At 39.6% G+C, this 25,900-nt stretch overlaps 2 protein-coding genes across 2 annotated transcripts; both read right to left on the bottom strand.

Moving 5' to 3' along the window:
• Positions 1–8,772: 8,772 nt before the first annotated feature.
• On the bottom strand, positions 8,773–9,702 carry LOC102408830 (olfactory receptor 52E4). Its single transcript, XM_006053089.1, has one exon. The coding sequence runs from the start codon at positions 9,700–9,702 to the stop codon at positions 8,773–8,775; it is 930 nt and encodes a 309-aa protein (XP_006053151.1).
• A 6,399-nt stretch (positions 9,703–16,101) lies between these two features.
• On the bottom strand, positions 16,102–21,568 carry LOC102413118 (olfactory receptor 52E8-like; the record flags this gene model as incomplete). The annotated part of the gene is made up of 2 exons (XM_006053098.2): positions 20,660–21,568; positions 16,102–16,110 (listed from the first exon to the last, which is right to left on the bottom strand). Coding segments are annotated over exons 1-2 (918 nt in total), but the record flags the coding sequence as incomplete, so codon positions are not given.
• Positions 21,569–25,900: the final 4,332 nt, after the last annotated feature.

The raw sequence follows: 25,900 nt of genomic DNA, 5'->3' as shown, positions 1-25,900 counted from the left end.
AAACTCAGCATTCAGAAAACTAAGATCATGGCATCCAGTTCCATCATTTCATGGCAAAGAGATGAGGAGACAATGGAAACAGTGTCTGACTTTATTTTTGGGGGCTCCAAAATCACTACAGATGGTGACTGCAGCCATGAAATTACAAGATGCCTGCTCTTTGGAAGAAAAGTTATGACCAACCTAGACAGCATATTAAAAAGCAGAGACATTACTTTGCCAACAAAGGTCTGTCTAGTCAAAGCTATGGTTTTTCCAGTAGTCATGAATGGATGTGAGAGTTGGACTATAAAGAAAGCTGAGTGCCGAAGAATTGATGCTTTTGAACTGGTGCTGGAGAAGACTCTTGAGACTCCGACTGCAAGGAGATCCAAACAGTCAATACTAAAGGAACTCAGTCCTGATATTCATTGGAAGGACTGCTGCTGAAGCTGAAACTCCCAATACTCTGGCCACCTGATAAAAGAACTGACTATTTTGAAAAGACCCTGATGCTGGGAAAGATTGAAGGGTGGAGAAGGAGGAAGATTGCAGGAGGAGAAGAGATGACAGAGGATAAAGATGGTTGGATGGCATCACTGACTCGATGGACATGAGTTTGAGCAAGCTCTGGGAGTTGGTGATGGACAGGGAAGCCTGGTGTGCTGCAGTCCATGGGGTCACAAAGAATCAGACACACCTGAGCATCTGAAATGAACTGAACTGAACTGAATTATGGGCTGATAAACCAAATGAATGGACCAATACTGGAACAGATTTGAGAGATATTGTATCTGGATTAAATGTCCTGAATGTTTGCTTCTTTCTTTATTTTTTTTAAAAACATGATTTATGTATATTTATGGATTTATACAATAATAGCAAAGATTTTTCTTGTGTCTGTAAGTGCATTAGGCACTTCTCAGTGAGTATTGGAGTGGGAATGCGGACTCTGCACTGGTACTAAACTCCACCAGCCAAATGTGGGAGGGCCTGTCTTTGTCTGGTTGGGATGAACGGGGCCGCCCTTGGCCAGGCTGCCAGGACATCACCCCCCTCAGGGAGGAGGCCAAGAGTAATATTAGGCTGTTTTATCGACATAAACCACACTGCATCTTTTATTGAACGACTACTCATTAATCATTCAGTTGGAGAGTGGGGTAGGGTAGGGTAGGGGGGATTGGTAACATATATTCAGCAGCTAAAATAAGTCCAAATAATATACTTTGGGGGAACTGTTTCCATTTTGAGTGTCTTTATTCTCTTTTGGGATGTTCCATTGGTTTACTGCTCACTGGGATTTTAATTTAGACTTTAGCAGTTTGTCAAAGCAGACCTTTCCAAGTAACACATCTATCCTTAAATATACTCCATATGTCTACATTATGGAAACAATACTTAATATATAAAATATTCAAATTGCTCTATAATACAAAATGCTTTTAATAACAGTACAAACTAGAGGAAATAAATCAATTAGACTGAGTTATGTCCACTCTCAAGGTGCTGGTGAATAATATAGAAAGAAACAATGCTAATATTCTATGAACTAGATGGGTTTCTGTATTCTGTGAAGTACCCTGTGATGTATAAAGGGTTCCCATAAAGGAGGGGTATCTGGGAGTGTAAGGGTGGCTTAAGAGAAAAGGCATTGTCTTGGGCATTTAATCTGATATAATATAATTAAAACTGGAGTCATTTTTCTCTTGTCACCATTTCCTTAACTATTTTTATGCTTATATATTTTTTCTTCTTATCATATTGTTCAGCGTTCAGTGTTAGTCACTCAGTCATGCCTGACTGTGACCCCATGGACTATAGGCCACCAGGCTCCTCTGTCTATGTAATCTCCAGGCAAGAATACTGGAGTGGGTTGCCATTTCCTTCTCCTATCATATTGCATATCTTTGCTATTAAGTCTGTATGTAAAGCATTTAATGTTCAGACCCTAGCAAATTCATGTCATGTGTAACACAAACATAAGCATGTGTACACACATACACTTACACACAGCATTGTCCATAAATCAACAGTCAAACTGCATACATATTATTCCCAGAACACTGGGATCTTATTCAGGTCCAGGACGGAATTATCTTGACACAGATCATAGGAATGAAATGGGATGTTAGAAGTTGGGTTCACAGAAACTGAATGTAAAAATGTATGGAGGACTTGACCCAAAGAACACATTGCCTGGGTCCTAAACATACAAACCATTTGCCTAAAAAATGTATGATAAACACCATGTGGTATATAGTAATTTATCAATGAGCATTTAAGATAATGAGTAGAGAAGAATTAATTATATATTTGGTTATTGTATAATCACTGCACGCAAAGATTCTTTGTAGTTTCCAGGTATTTTTTTCTTCCTGTTCAGCTCCATGACCTACTTGTTTTTTAATTGAGAAGACAGGCCATTTCTGGCCATTTCAAGTCTCCTGCTACAAAAGGTTCTGATGTGGTTATTATTTACTATGACATGGCTGTTCAGAATAATATAGACCATCTTGATTCTAGCATTTCCAAATTCTATTTGTTTAATGCTGATTGCATCATTAGTAGGCTGCTGCATTCTCCATTATATTACCCATGGATAACAGCTTCCAATGACTCTTCAAAAGTTCTTTCTATGTTTCATTGATGATGACTACAAATGCCAGGTTTAACCAGATCCTTTAGGAAATTTTTTTTTTACTGTGGCCACTGGACTGGAAAAGGTAGTTTTCATTCTAATCCCAAAGAAAGGCAATGCCAAAGAATGCTCAAACTACCGCACAATTGCACTCATCTCACACGCTAGTAAAGTAATGCTCAAAATTCTCCAAGCCAGGCTTCAGCAATATGTGAACCATGAACTTCCTGATGTTCAAGCTGGTTTTAGAAAAGGCAGAGGAACCAGAGATCAAATTGCCAACATCCACTGGATCATAGAAAAAGCAAGAGAGTTCCAGAAAAACATCTATTTCTGCTTTATTGACTATGCCAAAGCCTTTGACTGTGTGGATCACAATCAACTGTGGAAAATTCTGAAAGAGATGGGAATACCAGACCACCTGATCTGCCTCTTGAGAAATTTGTATGCAGGTCAGGAGGCAACAGTTAGAACTGGACATGGAACAACAGACTGGTTCCAAATAGGAAAGGGAGTACGTCAAGGCTGTATATTGTCACCCTGCTTATTTAACTTATATGCAGAGTACATCATGAGAAACGCTGGACTGGAAGAAACACAAGCTGGAATCAAGATTGCCAGGAGAAATATCAATAACCTCAGATATGTAGATGACACCACCCTTATGGCAGAAAGTGAAGAGGAACTCAAAAGCCTCTTGATGAAAGTGAAAGTGGAGAGTGAAAAAGTTGGCTTAAAGCTCAACATTCAGAAAACGAAGATCATGGCATCTGGTCCCACCACTTCATGGGAAATAGATGGGGAAACAGTGGAAACAGTGTCAGACTTTATTTTTCTGGGCTCCAAAATCAGTACAGATGGTGACTTCAGCCATGAAATTAAAAGATGCTTACTCCTTGGAAGGCAAGTTATGGCCAACCTAGATAGCATATTCAAAAGCAGAGACATTACTTTGCCAACAAAGGTTTGTCTAGTCAAGGCTATGGTTTTTCCAGTGGTCATGTATGGATGTGAGAGTTGGACTGTGAAGAAGGCTGAGCGCTAAAGAATTGATGCTTTTGAACTGTGGTGTTGGAGAAGACTCTTGAGAGTCCCTTGGACTGCAAGGAGATCCAACCAGTCCATTCTGAAGGAGATCAGCCCTGGGATTTCTTTGGAAGGAATGATGCTAAAGCTCAAACTCCAGTACTTTGGCCACCTCATGGGAAGAGTTGACTCATTGGAAAAGACTCTGATGCTGGGAGGGATTGGGGGCAGGAGGAGAAGGGGATGACAGAGGATGAGATGGCTGGATGGCATCACTGATTCAATGGACATGAATTTGAGCAAACTCTGGGAGTTGGTGATGGACAGGGAGGCCTGGCGTGCTGCAATTCATGGGGTCGCAAAGAATCTGACACGATTGAGCGACTGATCTGATCTGATATTCCATTTTTTTTTTTGGACTTTATAACATTAATGTAGAAAGACACATCTTTTGCCGCCTAAAATATTTAATCCCTAATGACTGCATGTCTAGAAGATGGTCTCTTTCAGTTCTTACTGCCTTGTTTCCTTTCAGACTGTGTCACCAGCTTGTAGCATAAAATGAGAAGGGCATTCTCACTCCTGTAAGGAATACCCCTACCTCATCTGGTGTTATTTAACATTGACTCAGGGTGGCATGTCATCATATCAGTTGGCTATAATGGTCACAAATCCTTTGTGGTATACAGATGTAACCACTTAGCTGACAGGTGGTATGGAGCTTGCAGAGAGAGTGGGATGGTCAGTCACTCTGGGTACCAGGGCCATGGTGAGGAAGGCAGTAAGGTAAAGGAGGTCTGCTGCTCCCGCTACTACCTTCAAGTGCTGTAGCTAGGAAACAGCATGAGACTGTAACGTAGACAGTTGAAAGACAGTGAACAGATCTAACACATAGTTCAAGCCCAGCATTTCAGAATGGACCATTGGAGGCCTAGAGCCCTGAACTCATCCTATGTCTGTCATGAATAATGAGTGAGAAACACCTCCAATCAGCATGTTAAAACCCTTCTGGTGGCTCATCTCATGTGATTCCATGAAAGTCTATGCTGTCCAGAAAGAAAAAACTGCTGACCAAGCCACTCTCCTGAAACCAGGTCCCAGGATCCAGCGATGAGGTCCCGAGACAACCTGATAGACATGGGTCATAGAGCCCCTTAGGGCAAATGTCTGACTCCATAAGGTGGTGGGTGTTGAAAAAAGAGAATCAGAGTCCTCTGAAGAGGAGAATTAATGATTAGGCCTATGTGTGCTTGATTCAAGTTCAAGGCACCCTGCACAGATAGTGTTGCTATCTCCAGCTGGCCCCAAGCAGCAGAAGTGAACTTAGAACAATTTGGGGAAGCTACTCCAAAGCACAGAGCTGCCCTGAGAAACTCTGCTCAGCCAGGTCCAAGCACAGCACTTGATTGTGAACCATTTCAGGGCCAGCATTACTGTTCACTTCAATCCACGTTGTGTACACTATTACTTTTACATTGAATTTTCCCCAATATCATAAGTAGATTTAATCATAAAGTTGCTTTTTATGTGTCACAGACCACTTAGTATAATTGACAGAGAAATGAGAAAGCATTGTTTTTATTTAGTCTGTTTATGTGTGGTATAGATATGAATGACCAGGGAGCTAGTCAGTCCTCACCACTCAGGATTTATAGACCATAGTAATACATGAAGACTGTATTAACTTTAGTCACTCTTTGCTACTATTCTGCTTGCACCTGCAGCAGAGTTTCTGTAGTCTCCTTTTTCTCATTACCAACACCAATCCTAGGTTACTTGCTCTGTTTTCCACTTTCCTAGCTATCTCTTGGAGAAGGCAATGGCACCCCACTCCAGTACTCTTGCCTGGAAAATCCCATGGACGGAGGAGCTGCAGTCCATGGGGTCGCTAAGAGTCGGACACGACTGAGCGACTTCCCTTTCACTTTTCACTTTCACGCGTTGGAGAAGGCAATGGCAACCCACTCCAGTGTTCTTGCCTGGAGAATCCCAGGGGTGGGGGAGCCTGGTGGGCTCCCATCTATGGGGTCGCACAGAATTGGACACGACTGAAGTGACTTAGCAGCAGCAGCTATCTCTACCTGGAACTATTATTGGATTGTCACTTATATATACCAAGTATTTTCTATCCAGATGTCCTGCAAGAGTTGAGTTTGTGGTCAAAATGATTTATCTGAGTGATCATTTCTTGTTACCTCTGTGCATGCATACTAAGTTGCTTCAGTCATGTCGAACTATGTGCAACCCTGAACTGTAGCCCCAGGCTCCTCTGTCCATGGGATTCTCCAGGCAAGGATACTGTAGTGGGTTGTTGCGTCTTCCCCCAGGGCATATTCCTGACCCGGGGATCAAACTTGTGTCTTTTATGTCTCCTGCACTGGTAGGAGGGTACTTTACCACTAGAGCCACCTTGTTACCTCTAAATGATACTAAATGCAGATACGCTTTATGCACAAATTTCCTGCCTCTCTTTGAAATTTGGTTTTCTTATTTGTAAAATACAGGAGGTAGATTAGCTCTCTCCATCTTAAAAATACTAAGTTCACATAAAATTTTAGGGACATGAGGCAGAGGCCTAAACAAAACAAAACAATTTATAACTCACGCAGACAGGCCTAAGGAAATTCCATAAAGTGTTGTAGGATACAAGAATTGTATTTAGCCAGTGTTAAATTTCAGATCAAGAGCTGACAGATTTACAGAAATTGTGACATACGTTGTTGCTTTCCTTGTCTTATTGGTTATATCTTTCCTAGTTTCCAGATATCTAACTCTGAAGAGCTTTGAATATTTTGCCTATCTTCATTAAACCTAGAGAGTGGTTCTAAAACACAGGATATGATAGAGACTTCTGATTTCCACTCAAGAGTGTTGTGGTCAGTCACGAATTTCAAATCAGTGCTCTTTTTACCTAGTTTAAGCAAACCACACTTCCCAACTGTATCTAGAGTTTGCAAATAAGACTATATATGTGAAATCTACATTGTTAATAAATTACAGTGAGATAATTTTGGCCTTGACACCAAGACTGGTCTTCTTAAACCACAGAGTGATCCTGATTCCTTTTTAAGTGTTCTGAAGTCCTGTACATCTGAAGGTGCATGGTATAGAAAACAAGAAAAATTTTAAGTAGATTTCAATTGGAATTAGACATAGTACAGAAGATTATTCACATCCAAAATGACTTTTTTGACGGGCCATCGCCTGCCTCCCTGGGGGTGCAGTGTGGCCTGCTCTGCTGAGCATGGGGATGGGGTCCAGTGTGGGGACCCCTACTTCCTGGGACACTGGGGCGAGGCCAGAAAGGCGGATATCCCCTTGCCAGTCACACACCTGCACTTTCGTGGGGAACCTGGTGCTAAACCATTCGTAGAGGACCCGCTTCTTCGTTGGGGTTTCCTAGAGCAGCTCCCTTGCTGCGATCTATTGAAAGTCAGCCCTGAACACAAGGGTTTGAAAAGAAAATAAATAAATAAAAAATAAAATGACTTTGCTTCAGGAGGGAAAACAATATTATGTATTCTTAATGCTCACACTGCAGATTCTCTTATTCTTTAATTCCCAAAAGCTTGATCTGTTAGAGAAAGAAAGAAGAAAGAAAGAGAGAGAGGAACTAAGAAGAATAGTAAAGATAAAAAGGAGCAAAATGAAAAGACTGAGGGATCATAAAAATAAAAATGAGTCCAGGATTCTAGAGTAGGGAGACTAAATTCAAGGATTGTTATAAAGAACATAGTTCTATGGAACAGGATATTCTAATTCAGACGTCACTACCCACCCATGGTTTGAACTTTATTTTCTTGATCTATATCATGAGATCAGTATTGTATCAGACTTTAAACTTACCTAAAGAGAAGACATGGAGAAATGAGGGAAATCTCACCCTTTTCCATCAGGCATTCTATCCAAGACCACTGCTGCCTCCAGAATATTGATAGAGTCAATTCCTAGGCAGGTTGATAAGAAGTCCAGGGTACTAGAGGAGGGGAGATGAGTCTGGGGCTCTCAAGGAGGAGATAGGGTTCTGGAATTCTCAAGGAGGAGGAAAGGACAAATCTTTTTTATCCTCTACATTCCTTAGTCTTAGTCACATAAAATTTTTTTACTCTAAGCCTAGAACTGATGATTACATGACAAACAACTCAATTTAAATTCTGTAGTAAGGATTATATAACGACAATGTATCCCACTTGAGAACAGTTTCTCCTTCTTGAAAAGTTTCTGACTAATCCTGAAATCTTAGAATGTATATTATGGGAGTGGGTCTAGTAAGATCTTTACAACTTTGAGACATTCTTTTGATTTATTGTAATAACCAATTAAAAAAGTATATAGCTCCTTTGCTAACACTAACAATGGGGGCAACTCTCTGGCCCCCTTTTTATGTCTATGTAAGAAGCTTTCTCTGTCTCTTTCATACTTTAATAAAACTCTGGTATGCAAAAGCTCTTGAGTGATATCCTCTCACAGGGACCAAGACTGGTCCCTGGTCCCAAAGCTAAATCTTCTTCTTTGGTGATCTAGAATCTGACTCCGTTCACCATAAGCTATCATCTTGGGAGCTCGTCCAGGATCTTCAGGACAAGGTAAGAACACTCAGAGCTCTAGCCTCTCTGCTTTCCCAGTATACACGTTTTCTACTTTACTTTACTAACTCTATGGTGTGCTTATGTGAATGAATGACACACCCTGATACTGTTTACCATAAGCTATCAATATCTTCCTGTTTTGTTAGTCTTTGCTCAGTTACATGGGGGAGGTGAGCAGAGTGGACAAAAATGGTAGTTTGCTTAATCTGTTTACCAAAGTAGAGTCGCTCAGTCATGTCCGACTCTTTGCGACCCCATAGACTGTAACCCACCAGGCTCCTCCCTCCGTGGAGTTTACTAGGCAAGAGTACTGGAGTGGGTTGCCATTTCCTTCTCCAGGGGATCTTCCTGACCCGGGGACTGAACCAAGGTCTCTGGCATTGCAGGCAGACACTTTACTGTCTGAGCCACCAGGGAATCCCGTTTACCCAATAAAAATGAAAAATCTGGAGAGTACTATACAATATAATGAAAGACTTAGATCTTAGATTATTAAAATTTGTGAATATATTTCCCAGTCATTTCACAGAGCTATTATTTCTATACAAATATTTTTACAACCCGCTCTCTGATTTGCTTTGTCCTGACTCCATAGATGACTGGGTTAAGGGCAGGTGGGACAACCACATATAGATTAGCCAAAAGAATGTGAATGTAGTGGGGAATATTATGACCAAAGCGGTGTGTCATAAAAGAAAAAAATGCCGGTGTGTAAAAGCACAGCATGACACAGACGTGAGAACCACAGGTATTGAGAGCCTTCAGTCGGGCATCCTGACAGGGGAGGTGGAAGACAGCTTGAAGGATCAGTACATAGGAAGAGGCAATCAGAATCACATCTACAATAATATTAGAAATCACCATGAGCCCATAGATAACATTGATCTTAATGGATGCACAGGCCAATCGGGCAAGACCCATGTGCTCACAGTATGTATGGGGAACAATGTGGTGCCCACAGAAGGACAGCCTCAGAATGAGAAACACAAATGGAGTCACAAGAAGTAAATTTCTGCCCACAACAACAGAGGCTAAAATGCCGATGGTTTTACTGGTGAGGATGGTGGTGTACTGGAGGGGGTTGCAGATGGCAACAAAGCGGTCATAAGCCATGGCCACCAGTAGAACAGTCTCCATTCCTGTAAACATGTGGATAAAGAACATCTGAGCAAGGCAGCCTCCAAAGCTGATCTCTTTGAGGTTGAACCAGAAGATGCCCAGCATTTTGGGGATGGTGGAGGTGGACAGACCCAGATCAATCATGGACAACATGGCCAGAAAGTAGAACATGGGCTGGTGGAGACTGTGTTCAGTCTTGATCACATATAGAACAGTGATGTTCCCCACAAGGGCAATCAGATACACAACACAGAATGGGAAAGCAATCCAGATATGTACAGTCTCCAGCCCTGGTATTCCCAGCAGGAGAAAGAAGGGAGGATGGAACTGGGTGTCATTGGTAGAAGGCATTCTCCTAGAGGTGTCATTGAATTCTTGTCAGAAAGTAGAATCACATTGTTTTTCTTATCAATGAGTCCTAGAAAGATGAAAAGACTTTTAATCAGTACACTGGAGGTTATGGTAAAAGTAGTTAATTTAGAAATATTAGATATTCTCCTGTTTCCTGAGAGTAGTCAACAACTCTGTCAATAGAAGTTATTGTTCTGAGATTCATCAGTTCAGTTTAGTCCCTCAGTCATGTCTGACTCTTTGTGACCCCATGGACTGCAGCGTACCAGGCTTCAATGTCCATCATCACCACCCAGAGCTTACACAAACTCAAGTCCATTGAGTTGGTGATGCCATCCAACCATCTCATTCTCTGTTGTCCCCTTCTCCTCCTGCCTTCAATCTTTCCCAGAATCAGGGTCTTTTTAAATGAGTCAGTTCTTAGCATCAGGTGGCCAAAGTATTGGACTTTCAGCTTTAGCATCAGTCCTGCCAATGAATATTCAGGACTGATTTCCTTTATGATAGACTGGTTGGATCTCCTTGCTGTCCAATGGGCTCTGAATAGTCTTCTCCAACACCACAGTTCAAAAGCATCAATTCTTCAGCACTCAGCTTTAGGCACTATTACTTTTTCTTATATATGAGAATTTTGAAGGAACTGGCAGTATTTAAAAAAAGAGTGTATACTATCTTTAATGGTATTCGCTTCCTTTCCTTTTCCAAGAAGTTTTTTGGTTACTTTTGAGAAATTATTATACCTAGTGTTTTTCAAGTGTGGTCTGGTGTTAAAGAATCCTAGGTCTAAATGAAAACTGCTGACTTATACCATTGTTTGTGTTTGATATTATACAAATATAGGGATTTCCCTCATGGATCTGTTGCAGCCACATTATGGGAAGCAGGGCTTCCCTCATAGCTCAGTTGGTAAGGAATCTGCCTCCAGTGCAGGAAACCTGGGTTCTACCCCTGGGTCAGGAAGATCCCCTGGAGAAGGAAATGGCAACCCACTCCAGTATTCTTGCCTGGAGAAACCCACAGACAGAGGAGCCTGGCGGGCAACAGTCCATGGTGTTACAAGAGTCAGACATGATTTAGCAACTAAACCACCACCAGTCAGATGGTCTCTCTTAGAATTTTCTTCTTTCTCTTTATACTAGAAAGCCATTGCTATTTTTGATGCATGCTAATCTTACGGAATTAACAAGCATCAACAATCTAAGCCTATTATACAGAGTGAAGTAAGCCAGAAAGAAAAACACCGATACAGTATACTAACGCATATATATGGAATTTAGAAAGATGGTAACAATAACCCTGTGTACGAGACAGCAAAAGAGACACTGATGTATAGAACAGTCTTATGGACTCTGTGGGAGAGGGAGAGGGTGGGAAGATTTGGGAGAATGGCATTGAAACATGTAAAATATCATGTATGTAATGAGTTGCCAGTCCAGATTCGATGCAGGATACTGGATGCTTGGGGCTAGTGCACTGGGACGACCCAGAGGGATGGTATGGGGAGGGAGGAGGGAGGAGGGTTCAGGGTGGGGCACACATGTATACCTCTGGCGGATTCATTTTGATATTTGGCAAAACTAATGCAATTATGTAAAGTTTAAAAATAAAATAAAATAAAAAAAATCTAATCTAAGCTGCTAATCTTACTTTGGTCACCTGATGCGAAGAGCCAGCTCATTGGAAAAAACACTGGTGCTGGGACAGGTTGAGAGCAGGAGAAAGAGGTGACAGAGGATGAAATGGTTGGATGGCATCACTGACACAATGGACATGAGTTTGAGCAAACTCTGGGAGATATTGAAGGACAGGGAAGCCTGGCATACTGTAGTTAATGAGGTTGCAGAGTCAGACATGACTGAGCAACTGAACAACAACAGAACAAATCTTATGAAAATGTTTGGTTTCTGATCTGATATCTCCAGATTCCTGTTTATTCTGTGATCCCTTGATGTTCTTACAGGAAGTACAGTAATTTGCTTTTTGCTTATCAGCTAAATCATGTTCATATGCCTTTCATGCCTTAACTTATCACAAATTAACATGAAAAATTGCACTTATGTCTTGAAATTATGCTTAGCTTCAGGTTTATATAGATAAAATGCCTTGCAAATTTAAGTGACACTAAAATTAAAGCATTGTGAATGAATCTTTCCTGATGCTTAAAAATAATAAAGTTATATATTTTTAAGTTTTGGCATCTCTAGGATATTATACAACTCTGCAGCATCTAACATAGCATGATTTTATTTATAAATTTTTCTATTCCCTACCAACATAAATGCTGCTACTGGAGGTAACAAACCAGGAGTATTTACTTTAATATCCCTAACATTGCTATATGAGGATATGGCTCCCAGTTTTTCAGAATGTAGCTGTTGAATAAAATAAGGATTTGTGTATGTGTATTTTTATATTTATGTAAGGGTGAGAGAGAGAGTATGTGTGAATGTATGTGTAAGGGAGAGAGAAAGAGCAGAAATATTCTGCGTATAACTCAGTGACATATTACTGTTTTCTCACCTGTGGTCATCTGCTTTAATCCCATATGCTGTGTCATATTTTGTTTGTGTGGTGAGAATAGAAAATGGTTACTTTGGATAACTTCTCAGCAAAGGGGAGGCTGCTGTCCCATTCTCTCCTCATTTGCCTCTTCTCCTCCTTTCTGTAGCATCTCCTTTCCCTCTTTCATGTATCCTTACCTTTCCAATATTTCCTCCTCCAAACCTTCCTTGGAACAGCGTGTCACAGTATAAGCCCTGGTGCTAAAGATGGTGATGGGAACCCCAAGAAACCTCTGGGTTTCAGTCTGTCCTATCACATGGAGAAAAACTTTATAGTGAATGAGGGTGTCTCTAAGTCTAAGCATGTCCCAGAATCCCAGAGCTTAGCCTTCAAAGTCCTCTGGGCATAAACATGGGCTCATGGGTCATTAAATCCAGCTAACTCTTTGTTCTTCCCTACTCCATCTGCAGAGACACATCACCATACCAGACATAATTCCTTAGCTCACAGGAAGGGATGTCTCTTGTGCTATTAGGAAGGGAAACATCTAAAAGGGGGAGGAATCAGCATAGGGGATGACATTGACTCTGTCCATTTCAAAAGGCATGAAAGTATTAAATTTAGACCATTAAGTTTTCAAAGTGTGACTTCCTAGGGATCTATCCTTAGCAAGTCTTTTGCTTTGTTGAACATAAATATGTGAATCCTGATGCAGTTTGACAATGCTACAAGTGAATTTCAAAAGTTAAAGAAGATCTGTCATGTAGATGCATTGGACTCTGTAACAGTAAATTTTGGTTTTGGGTAGTGCTCATCATACCTGTAGAAAATGGCATCAACTTTCTTCCAACCCAGTAAGACTCTCCTTCCTAAATTATAACGAATGGTAACAGGTAAAATCTTCAGAGAGGGGCTTTCTTATGTTTCACTTCTCTGGGCAGAAGGCAAAAGAAATTCCACAATCTCCCAAGAAGACAGAATCCAGCTAGAGCTCAAATTCTAGAGTTTACTTAGAATTTCCCTTCCTGGATGGTGATGGAGTTGACCTGAGAGTACCTGGATGTGCCATAGATTATGGTTTTCCTGAGTGCAGACAGAAAAAAACTGACAGAAAATTGAATATACTAGACAATCAGTTTTTCTTTTTTTATTTTCCGAGTTCAGACAATTTTTTGTTATTATGCAGAAGATAATGTTTGTGATAAAAAAGATTCTGGTTCAATCTCATATGTTCCTGTTTTTTCACTGCTTCTCTTTTTGATTAATGAGACCTGTACTTCCAGTCTCCCCCATCACTTTCTCATGTTATCCATCCTCACCATTGTGTCAACATTTACCTTTCCAAATCAAGTCTGACTCTGTCAAATCTCCTGTTAAAATTCCTCCCTATGACTTTCATTTCTCTGGTGTGTATTATAGACTTTATTTGGTAAAGCATACTCAACATTGTTGCCAAAACCTTCAGTCAATACCTAATCAACATTTTAAACTTTAATTCTACATCATGAATCTTCAAAACACTATGCTGTTTTGGTGATCAAAAGTCCTCTTTATGAAACCATTTATTTCAGTTTTCCTTCAGCCCTCCCTTATTTACCATTTCCTTTATGAAGAGTCTGTATGAAGCAGATATGATCTGTATGTCTCCTGTATCAGTTTATGATACTATTATAACATGAACAAATTATTTTATTTGATTCTGTTTACTCCCTTTCCCATTTTTCCCAATATTTTACTGTGATAGAAACACTTTACACAAAATTTTCTATCTTAACTATTTTAAAGTATATTTCAGTAGTACTAATGTCACACGAGTGTATGCTCCTCGGTTCTGTCTCGTCACAACAAAGATTTGGAGTGACGGCCATTAAAGCCCCCTCGGCATGTCACAGTTCTCAGGTCTTGGACAGACCGTGTCATAGCTCTTAGACAAATCAGTGTTACAGCTCAGTGTTACAGCTCTATTTTATTTAGAAGATAGCAGGAAAATCCATCTTTGAGGTGTGAGGGTACATCGATCCAAAGACACGAAGAGAAGAGCGCTCCAGTACGTTGGAGAGAGACAGAGAGCTAGCTCTGGCCCCTCTTTTTATACGTTTTTGTTTTTTTTTTTTCCTGGGCCTGTCCTATGTAAATTGGGCCAGCCAGGAGTGTTGTTTGTTTTACCTGAGGGCCTCACTCTGGTCCTCGGACCTTCCTGTGTTCTATTTTCGCTGGCTTTTCTCTTCCTTATCTTTTAGCCACCGCCATTCTGGACTCCTTTTTCCCTATTCTAACTACCTAACACTAAGTACATTCATATTGTTTCACTTTGTTAAAATAAAAACTATATCCATTAAACAATAACTCCTGATGATCTATTCCCTTCGTTCCTTGGCAACTACCTTTCACTTTTTAAATAATCTTTTTTCCCCTAAGCCCCAGCATGTGGTAATTGCCATTCTACTCTCTGTTACTATGAGTTTGACTTCTTTTAATAAAGGTGCCACATAAAACCAAGATCATGCAATGTTTGTCTATGTGACTGGTTTATTTCGCTTAGCATAACTTCCTGTTTCTCCCATGTTGTTGCAATGATGGGATTTCCTTCTTTTCTAAGGCTGAATAATATTTCATTTTATACATAAACCAAACTTTAAAATGTCTGCATTGAAGTTTTCAGTTCAGCTATTACATTCTTCAGTTTCAGTATTGCTGTTTAGTTCATTTTTATAGTATTTATTTGTTAGCCTTCTTATTTTATTCCCCATGGGCTGTAGCCCACCAGGCTCCTCCATCCATGGAATTTTCTAGGCAAGAGTACTGGAGTGGGTTGCCATTTCCTTCTCCAGGGGATCTTCCCAACCCAGGGATTGAACCCAGGTCTCCCGCTCTGTGGGCAGATGCTTTACTGTCTGAGCCATCAGGGAATCCCTTATTTTATTCATGTGTTGTTTTCCTGATTGCATGTAGTTGTATATTTTCTCTTGTAGTACACTGAGCTTCTTTAAGATAATTATTCTGAATGATTTGTCTAGCAGTTCATGGATCTCCATCTCTTTAGGAACAGTCATTGGCACTTTATTAGTTACCTTCATTGGTGTTTGTCTGATTCCTTGTGGTCTATCTAGCCTTGAGTTGGTATGCACATTTGAAGAAACAAACATGCCTTCCAAGATTTACATTGGTTTTAGCAGGTAATGTTTTTCCTCTGCTGGGATCCTGGATTGATGGGACTGTCGCTGAGATCATTGTTGGATAAAAGTGGAACTAGGCCTTATGGCTATTATCTGGTCTGTAGTCAAGTCTGCAATTGGCAGGCTAGTTACCAGGTTGCAAGGGGGTATGGTTTCCACTGGTTCTCTGAGAGTGCTTTCATTGGGTCACTGGGCTGATCTCTATTTGGGAAGAATTGCCCCTAGTCTGTGCTAGAGTGGAACGGCACTGGGGGTCATGATTAGGTCTGAAGCTGCCATATCTATCACATGGGGAACAGATAGGCTTGGTTCTTCATAGGCCCCCTGGCAGCAGTAGCTAGTGATAGAACTACATACAAGTGGGACTGGAGTGGAACTCAAAGGGGACAGGGGTGTTTCCAGTATGCAGTCAGAACCACGACATCAGGCCTGACACTGGTGTGCTGGTTTGCATTCCCATAACAGTCCTCCTTAATCATAAGCTCTACCTGGATTCCAAGCTCCCTCAAAGGCATTATTTTTCTTCATGGATGGCTGCCAAATATTTGGTTCTCTGGGTGGACATAAGTTGGAGTATTCTTGGTTGAAAGTTTTTTCTTTTTAGCATTTTGAATACATCCTGCCACTTCTGATCTGCAAACTTTCTGCTGAAAAATCTGCTGAAAGCTTTATTGGGTTTCCCTTGGGTGTTAACAGGTTGTTTTTCTCTTGCTTCTAAAATTTTCTTTATCTTTAACTTTTGACATTTTAATTGTAATTGTGTCTTGGTGTGAATCTCTTTAGGTTCATCTTATCTGGAATTCTCTGTGCTTCCTGGGGGCTTCCCAGGTGGCTCAGTAGGTAAAGAATCTGCCTGCAATGCAGGAGAAGCAGGAAACATGGCTTTGATCCTTGGATTGGGAAGATACCCTAGTGGAAGGCATGGCAACCCACTTCAGTATTACTGCCTGGAGCATCTCATGGTCAGAGCAGTCGGTGGACTATAGTCCATAGGGTTCCTGGACCTGGATATATGTTTCATTCCTCAGATTAGAAAAAAAATCTTCAGCCATTATTTCTTCAAATAAGTGTTTGATCTATTTCTCCTTCTGGGACTTCTACAGAGCAATGTTTTATTTCTAGATTATCATTAATTTCAGCACGTTTTTGAAGGAGAGCAGAAATATTTATGCTCAAAATATATCTTGACACAGAAATGTAGGCAGAATTTTTTGACAAAAATTCAGTCATAAAATGTGTAAATTAAGTGGGTATTTGTCCCTCATTACTTTAATACATAAAGAATATTTATCAATATTCTGGAATTTAATGTGTGATTATGAAAACCTGTGGGCATGTTACTTTTTATTGTTCTCTTCTACTGTCACCTCAATATTAACTCTTCTGAGATTGAAATATAATCAATAATATACTTTTAAATGTTGATTTTAAATGTATATTAAATTAATAAGAATCACTAGAACAGGAATGTCATAAAATTAGGTGAATTGATTGCTGTGGTAATTTTCAAAGTTAAATTTGAGCTTGGAGAATATTCTATTGATACTTAGGTCAGTCATCCTTTAAAAGTTTTATTTTAAATTATCGTTCTTTCTTTTCTATTGACATTTTCTATTGACATTTTGAAGTAGGTATAAACAATGTTTATACCTACTTCATCCATTTTATATATTCCTCTTATATTTACTTTTTCACATTCCAAAATTTTTAAGGTCCTTTACAATCCAATTTCTTTATTTGTGTTTTGAAGTCCATGAATAAGTTTCTTTTTTTCTTCTTATATATTTCAACACTTGAAGCCATCTAGTTAAAAACTAATGAACAAAATAAATATTAACCCTTGCTCTCTCTTGCTCAGTTCAGTTCAGTCACTCAGTCGTGTCCGACTCTTTGCGACCCCATGAATCGCAGCACGCCAGGCCTCCCTGTCCATCACCAACTCCCGAGTTCACCCAGACTCACATCCATCGAGTCAGTGATGCCATCCAGCCATCTCATCCTCTGTCATCCCCTTCTCCTCCTGCCCCCAATCCCTCCCAGCATCAGAGTCTTTTCCAATGAGCCAACTCTTCGCATGAGGAGGTCAAAGTACTGGAGTTTCAGCTTTAACATCATTCCTTCCAAAGAAATCCCAGGGCTGATCTCCTTCAGAATGGACTGGTTGGATCTCCTTGCAGTCCAAGGGACTCTCAAGAGTCTTCTCCAACACCACAGTTCAAAAGCATCAATTCTTCGGCGCTCAGCCTTCTTCACAGTCCAACTCTCACATGCATACATGACCACAGGAAAAACCATAGCCTTGACTAGACGAACCTTTGTTGGCAAAGTAATGTCTCTGCTTTTTTTTTTTTTTATTTTTGAATATGCTATCTAGGTTGGTCATAACTTTCCTTCCAAGGAGTAAGTGTCTTTTAATTTCATGACTGCAGTCACCATCTGCAGTGATTTTGGAGCCCAAAAAAATGAAGTCTGACACTGTTTCCACTGTTTTCCCATCTATTTCCCATGAAGTGGTGGGACCAGATGCCATGATCTTCATTTTCTGAATGTTGAGCTTTAAGCCAACTTTTTCACTCTGTGTGGCTAAGTTGTGCCCCATGTCTCTCTCTTGTATCTCATACCTGATATCTTCCCTTTACTTGCATTATAATTATCCAAATTACAGTTCTCTTTGAGTCATAAAATGATCAGAAATCAACTTTGTGCTTCACTAATTGTCTATGGCCTATCTTTCCTAAATGCTAATGTGACATAAGACTTTCTAAACTCCCACATAATCATTTTACTCACCAGTTTACAAACTTTGATTTCTAAATGAATAAACTTCAGGCCACTAAACACACCTTTTTAATCTTTTCAAAGTATGACTCAATTGTTCAGTAACATTTTGCTATATTCAGTCGCTCAGTAGTGTCCAGCTCTTTGTAACCCTGTAGACTGTAACCCACTAAGCTCCTCTGCCCATGGAATTTTCTAGGCAAGAATATTGGAGTGGGTTGCTGTTTCCTTCTCCAGGGGATCTTCCTGACTCAGGGATCAAACCCGTGTTTCCTGCATTGGCAGGTAGATTGTTTACCACTCTGCCACCTGGGAAGTAACATATTCTTTTATCTCTGTTTTTAACTAAATTACTTTATCTATTGCTAAAACATGTGTCTTATAATGATTTTCAATCATTCCACAGCATTTTTAAACTCCAAGAAGGAAGAATGTTTCATTGTCACAAAATACGTAGTGTTAAATTTACTATTTCATGAATGAAAGTGTTTATAGGAGGTTAGACTTATGAAGAACTTCATAGAATCAGGAACTTGAGAGCATGGAAAGGGAAGAAAACACTACAAAAATGTCAATAGAAAATAAAGAATGATAATTTAAAATAAAACTTTTTTTTCTTTTTTTTTTTAAATTTTATTTTATTTTTAAACTTTACATAATTGTATTAGTTTTGCCAAATATCAAAATGAATCCGCCACAGGTATACATGACTGACCTAAGTATCAATAGAATATTCTCCAAGCTCAAATTTGACTCAAGCTCAAAAAGATTAGTCTAATTCTTATCATTTTCTTGATTATACTTTGGTAAAAATTTTACTATTTACTTTAGACAGTACTTTATTTTCAAAATTAAAAAAAAATTATGGGAGAATAGTTGCTTTACAACGTTGTGTTACTATCTGCTGTACAGCAAAGTGAATCAGCTACATATTTACATTTATCCCCTTTTATGGATTTCCTTTCCATTTAGGTCACAACAGAGCACTGAGTAGAGTTCTCTGTGTTATACAGTAGGATTTCATTAGTTATCTATTTTATGCATAGTATCAATACTGCATATATGTCAATCCCAATCTCCCAATTTATCCCACTCCCCTCTTCCCCCTTTGTATCCAAATGTTTGTTCTGTTGACTTAGAATATATTCACAACTTAAAGGATCAGAGTTATGTTTTATTTGATAGGAGTTTTTAGGACTTAGTAGTGTTAAGTAGGCAGTATCTCAGGTAACCCTAATAGGCAGTATCTCAAGTAACCCTAATAGAACCGATCCAAGGAGGCAAGCAGAGGAGGGGAGCCAGGAGATACAGAAGTTTTGAAAAAAGGTAGTCTGATCACCAAAAGATTTGTTGTTAATTTAAAAAATAACAGATATCTAAAGTTAAGAAATTTAGTGCTTTTCTGTCTTTCTATGTATGGGAAGATGCAAGAGTCTAAGCTAGCTGAAATCATTCTTTTGATACTCACCTTAGTCATCTGGGGCCAGTAACCTGCGTTTTCACATTCAGAATTTCTTCATGGCTCATTCTGAGGAGTGGCTGCAGTCTGATGGCTGCTGCTGCTGCTGCTGCTGCTGCTAAGTCGCCTCAGTCGTGTCCAACTCTGCGCGACCCCATAGATGGAAGCCCACCAGGCTCCCCCGTCCCTGGGATTCTCCAGGCAAGAACACTGGAGTGGGTTGCCATTTCCTTCTTCAATGCATGAAAGTGAAAAGTCAAAGTGAAGTCGCTCAGTCAAGTCCGACTCTTAGGGACCCCATGGACTGCAGCCTACTAGGCTCCTCCGTCCATGGGATTTTCCAGGCAAGAGTACTGGAGTGGGGTGCCATTGCCTTCTCCAGGAGTGGGGTGCTAGACAGCAGGTATTCTTTTCCTTCCTGAGTTCCCTCAAGGCTCACCAGCTCATTTATAAAAACTTTGCATTTTACTTCCTACTTGTCATGTGATCTCATTGAATATCCTTATGAAAGAAATCTTATTACTATCTGAAAGAGATCTAGAGCACTTTATAGTTTTAAGCTATTTCTTCAGTGAATAAAATCTCTCCTCCTTGAGATTTATTCTTGTATGGCATATTCTATGCCTGGGTCAGTAGTGAATATCATTGCAAGTATACATTGAGACACACACAAACACACATGCCTGCAACAATTACAACCAATATTTCTTTTCTATGTCTACATATAGTCGATATGGTACTTATACTACTTTAAGGGGCTTCCCTGATGACTCAGTGGCTAAGAATCCACCTACAATGCAGCAGACGCAGGAGACAAGAGTATAATCTCTGGATCAGAAAGATCCCCTGGAGGACGAAATAGTAACTCACTCCAGTATTCTTGCCTGGGAAATCCCATGAACAGAAGAACCTGGTGGGCTGCAGTCTATGAGGTCTTAAAGAGCCAAAGTGACTAAGTTCAAGCATATCTTAGACTTTATACCTTTATAAGCTGAATAAATTACCTCTAATTCAATCTTTTTTTAACAAATATACTGTGTACACGCTCCTGGATTTGCTTGGTCCTGATTCCATAAATGACTGGGTTGAGGGCAGGGGGGACAACTACATAGAGATTAGCCAGAAGGATATGTATATACTGGGGGATGCTATGACCAAAACGATGAGTGAGGAAGGAGAAGAGAGCTGGACCAAAGAAGGCTAAGATAACACAGATATGAGAACTACAGGTATTTAGAGCCTTTAGGCGGGCATCTTGGGAAGGGAGACGAAAGACAGTATTCAATATCCTAGCATAGGAGATAATGATAAGAAGCACATCCAGAAGCAATATAGAAATATTCCCAAGACCATAGTAGACATTAGCACTAATGCTGGCACAAGCCAGACGAGCCACTCCCATGTGCTCACAGTAGGTGTGAGGAATGATTCTGCTTCCACAGTAAGGCAGTCTCAGGAGGAGAAAAATGATGGGGGCAATCATGCATAAACTTCTTAGAACTACCACCATACCTATCACACCAATAACTCTATTGGTGAGAGTCATGCTGTACCTGAGGGGATTGCAAATAGCCACATAGCGATCAAAACCCATGGCAAGAAGTACAATGCTCTCCATGACTGTAAAAAAGTGGATAAAAAAGACTTGAGCAATACAGCACCCAAAGCACAGCTCCTGAAGGCTGAACCAGAAGATACCCAGCATCTTGGGGATGGTAGCAGTAGAAAGACTCAGGTCAATCACTGACAGCATGGCCAGAAAGTAGAACATGGGTTGGTGAAGGCTACGATCTGTCCAGATAACAAGCAGAATAATAATATTCCCAATGAGAGCAATCAGATACACGACACAGAAGGGAAAGCCAAGCCAGATCTGTGCAACTTCCAACCCTGGAATCCCCAGCAATAGGAACGAAGAAGGATGTGACTCTGTGACATTGGGAGAAGACATTTTTCTTCAGGTGGCATGATTTTTAAAAATTGTTGATGATTACCATTGGACAATCCACAGTTAACTGATATCTATAAAGATTAAAAATAAAAAATTCCCAAACAAAGGATTGGTATTAGGAATAAGTTTCTCTAAATGTCTTTGATTATTATTTTTTTATTTTCCAGTTCTCCATACATAATCCTAGTGACTCTTCTCACCTGTACCATAAGTATGAGAGTTGAAGTGTCAAATAGAAGTTAACACCATTTTTCTCTTAAAATTATGGGTTCAGAGTAGATAAATGCACTAACTCTCCTCTTCTCCAAGAAATAAATACTATTAAGCAATAATAAAATTGATAATAATAACCACCAGAATAATAACATCTATCTTGAATTGGTTACCTACTATTTTTCAGACATTATTCTTAATGTTATGTGCTTATATTATCTCATTCAATTCTCCCCACAACTTTATGGCACAAGTTTTACTGGTCTCTGGTTTATGAAAGTAAAAGGTTTTGAGATGTTGGTTAACTTATACCATTGCTTACAGAGCTAATAATCATCAGAATCAAGATTTGAAATTAGTTTGGAAGTAGGTTTTGTGACATTGATCTGGACCTATATTTGCAAACTTGTCATTAGAGGTAGTGAAAGAGGGTAGAAAGAAAAGTAAGAGATAAGGAAAAATAAAAGGAGTTGGTTCAGTCAAAAATATCTCAAAGAAGAATAAATCTGAAATATTTACACTATCAGATATTGAAATTTTCCATAAAGCTATGATATATCACAGTGTTACTGGCAAAGTAAAAATGTAGAAAAAGAGACAGTGGAACAGAATTGAGAACCTAGAAGCAGATCCACACAATACTTGGGGTCCAGATATCTAAATTTCATATATCTCCAAGTAGGAATTTAAGATAAATCATCAAGAGGGGAGTGATAATCCATGAAGCTTCCTCTCAGAATGAAGTTCATTTTTAAGAACCTGTCGACTCCATTAACTGTTGAGAGAAATGTTGAGACACCAGATCTGAGATAGCTAAACTGCAAAGTTAAGGCACAGTTCCTAAGACAGTCCTTCCTTCTGCCCAAACTTCAAGTATATGGGTTTTCCTAAACTATACCTGGGTTCAATAATTTACTAGAAGGGCTCATAGAACTTACTGAAAGCTATGATATTCATGGTTAGAGTTTATTCTAGAGAAAGATTATAACCAGATAAAGGAAGAAAGGCTTAGGGAAGAGGGTTAGGTTTCCAAACATGAAACATCTATTGTCCTTTCACGTAAAGTCAGGAAGAATTACCCTCCTGGCATTGATTTGTGGCAATGTGCATTGAGCCAGTGTGCCAACCAGGAAAGTTTACTTGACCTCTTGTTTGGACTTTATATTGAGGTTTCATTACATATACTTGATAGATTTTTTGCACACATGGTTGGACACCCATTGACTGATGCCACATGACTCAAATCTCCCTTCCTGTTATATTGTTGGTCTTTATGGCAGGGTCAACCCCCACACTCAGGTCTGGTTTGGCCAGCCCTCACCTTAAATAAAGACACTCCTATCAGATATGACATAGATTACTTCATGGAAGCCAAGAGCAAAGGCCAGACCTTTCTCTGGGCAAAGCCAAATTCTTTACTCACATCTGTTCATTTAGTTCCAAAGATATTTTTTTACTATTGCTGTAGTTATGCTTTCCACTTCATGCTTCATATTGGGCTATGCCATCAAATCGTTAATTCAGGTCTCCAAACGATCAAGTTTGAATTCAGTTTAATCCCTTTGAAATATAAAGCAGGAGAAAAAAATCAACAGCTGATCATATTGTATGCTTTTTTTTTTTTTTTTTTTAAAACATTTTGGTATGTAGGGAGTCACTAAGTATAAGGGGATTCAAGTTCATCGCTCTAGTCTTATTTGCCTACTCAGCTTTTTTTCACTTTGTTTTTGTGTTTGTTTTTGTGTTTTTTTTTTTTCACTTTGTGTTTTGTGTTCACATACTACATTATCATGGTAGTATGTGTAGGAAAAAGAAGCAAAAACATATAATATTTAATATTACTCATCTCGTGGCATGAAACAGAGTCCTGAGTCTGTTCTTACTGGCCTTGTGGCCTTAGGTAAGTTGCACTATGTTCTGTGTTTTAATTTTATTTAGAAATAAGCACAGTCATACTTACCTCATATTGAGTGGGATAGGGAAGCCTGCAATATTATAGGTGTCCAGCAGGTACTTTCTCTCCAACTTCTTCCCATGTTAGTCTTCCCGGTATCTCTCCCCAGACCACCAATATGTGCCATTTTATTCCTTACTCCAATACTCAAAGTCTTAACTTGATTTCTGTGAATCAGAATCCCAATCTTAGGCACACATTATTCAGATCTATCACGGGCACTTACCAGGTACTCTTTCTTCTGTCGTAGGGGATCATGTAGCAACTGAAAATTCAGTTATTAACATTTTTTAGGTCAGACCCTTGATACATCCCAGGAGTGGTTAACAAATGTTTTCATGACTGTGTGTTGAGGAGGATTTGCAATGTCATCTCTAGATGCCAGACAGTCTGAGGCACTGGAATTAAAATGAATAGGAATTCCCTTTGGTCATTGCTCCAGCTAAAGAGAAGCTCTAGGGAAATCTTAGTGACCTTGCTGCTTGTTATTTGGTCAACTGTCAATTCTTGCTATTTTACATAGTATTAGTGATCTATCATATTTAATCATTTTTCCTCCCTTATTTCTTATCCTGTACTCTTTTAGGTCATAAAATGCTGGGACTAATTTTTTGGACTCTGTTGGGCATCTATATAACCAGAAATTCTTTTTTTAAATTGTAGTAAAATACACATAACATAGAAATTGACCATTTTAACCACACCAGTTCAATTCCTGGGTCAGGAAGATCCTCTGGAGAAGGGATAGGCTACTCACTCCAGTGTTCTTGGGCTTCCCTTGTGGCTCAGCTGGTAAAGAATCTGTCCATAATGTGGGAGGCCCTGGGTTCAGTCCCTGGGTTGGGAAGATCCCCTGGAGAAGGGAAAGGCTACCCACTCCAGTCTTCTGGCCTGGAGAATTCCATGGACTGTATAGTCCATGGGGTAGCAAAAAGTCAGACACAACTGAGCGACTTTCACTTCACTTCACTTCAACCATTTAAAGTATGCAATTCAGTGGCACTTAATACATTAACAGTGGCAACTATCACTGTCTAGTTTTTGTACAATTTTCATCACTCTAAAAGAAAACCTGGTACTCATCAAGCAACCACTCCATGCTCTCCCCTTTCTCCAGACCGTGGAAGCCACTAATCTGTTTTCTGCGCGCGCGTGAGTGCTAAGTCGTTTCAGTCATGTCCGACTCTTTGCGACCCTATGGACTGTAGCCCATCAGGCTCATCCATCCTTGGGAATCTCCAGGCAAGGATACTGGAGTGGGTTGCCATGCTCTCCTTGAGGGGATCTTCCTAATCCAGGGATCGAACTGGTGTCTCTTTAGTCTCTTGCATTGACAGATGTGTTCTTTACCATTGAGCCTCCTGGGAAGCCCAAACTGCTTTCTAGCTCTATGAATTTTCTCCAGGAATCAATTCTAGATATTCAATATAAATGGAATCATATATATGAGACTTTTGTGCCTAGCTTTTTTTGCTTAAAAGCGTAATACTTTTAAGTTGAACCCTTGTTGCAGTGTATGTCAGTACTTCATTCCCTTTTTATGGCTAAACAATGTTCCATTGTATGTGTATACCAATTTTGTTTATACACTCATAGTTTGGCTATTGTCAATAGTGCTGCTACATACATTCTTATATAAGATTTGTTTGAATACCTGTTTCAAATTCTTTAAGTGTATACCAAAGAGTGGAATATTGGCGTCTTATGATAATTCTATGTTGTCATTTAGTTGCTAAGTCATGCCCAACTCTGCAACTCCATGCACTGTAACCCTCCAGACTCCTTTGTCCAAAGGATTTTCCAGGCAAGAATACTGGAGTGGGTTGCCATTTCCTTCTCCAGGGGATCTTCCCAGCTCAGGGATACAACCTGTGTCTCCTGAAGCTGCTGCTTTGGCAGGTGGATTGTTTACCACCGTACCACCTGGGAAGTCCAATTCTATGCTTAACTTTTTAAAATTAGAATATAGTTGATTTACAATATGATATTAGCTGCAGGTGTACAACATAGTGATTCAAAAATCTTATAGATTATACTCCATTTATAGTTATTTAAAATATTGGCTGAATTTCTTCTGTTGTACAATATGTCCTTATAAAGCTTGTTTATTTTATCCATAGCAGCTTGTAGCTCTTAATCCTCTACCCTTATCTTGTCTATCTCCT

This window comes from Bubalus bubalis, chromosome 16 (assembly GCF_019923935.1).
Source record: "Bubalus bubalis isolate 160015118507 breed Murrah chromosome 16, NDDB_SH_1, whole genome shotgun sequence".
NCBI lineage: Eukaryota > Metazoa > Chordata > Mammalia > Artiodactyla > Bovidae > Bubalus > Bubalus bubalis.
This window is presented reverse-complemented; position numbering and strand designations above follow the sequence as displayed.

What these genes read in the sequence shown, in the direction of transcription:
- LOC102408830 (XM_006053089.1), bottom strand. Translation starts at nt 9,702, where the DNA reads ATGCCTTCTACCAATGACACCCAGTTCCATCCTCCCTTCTTTCTCCTG.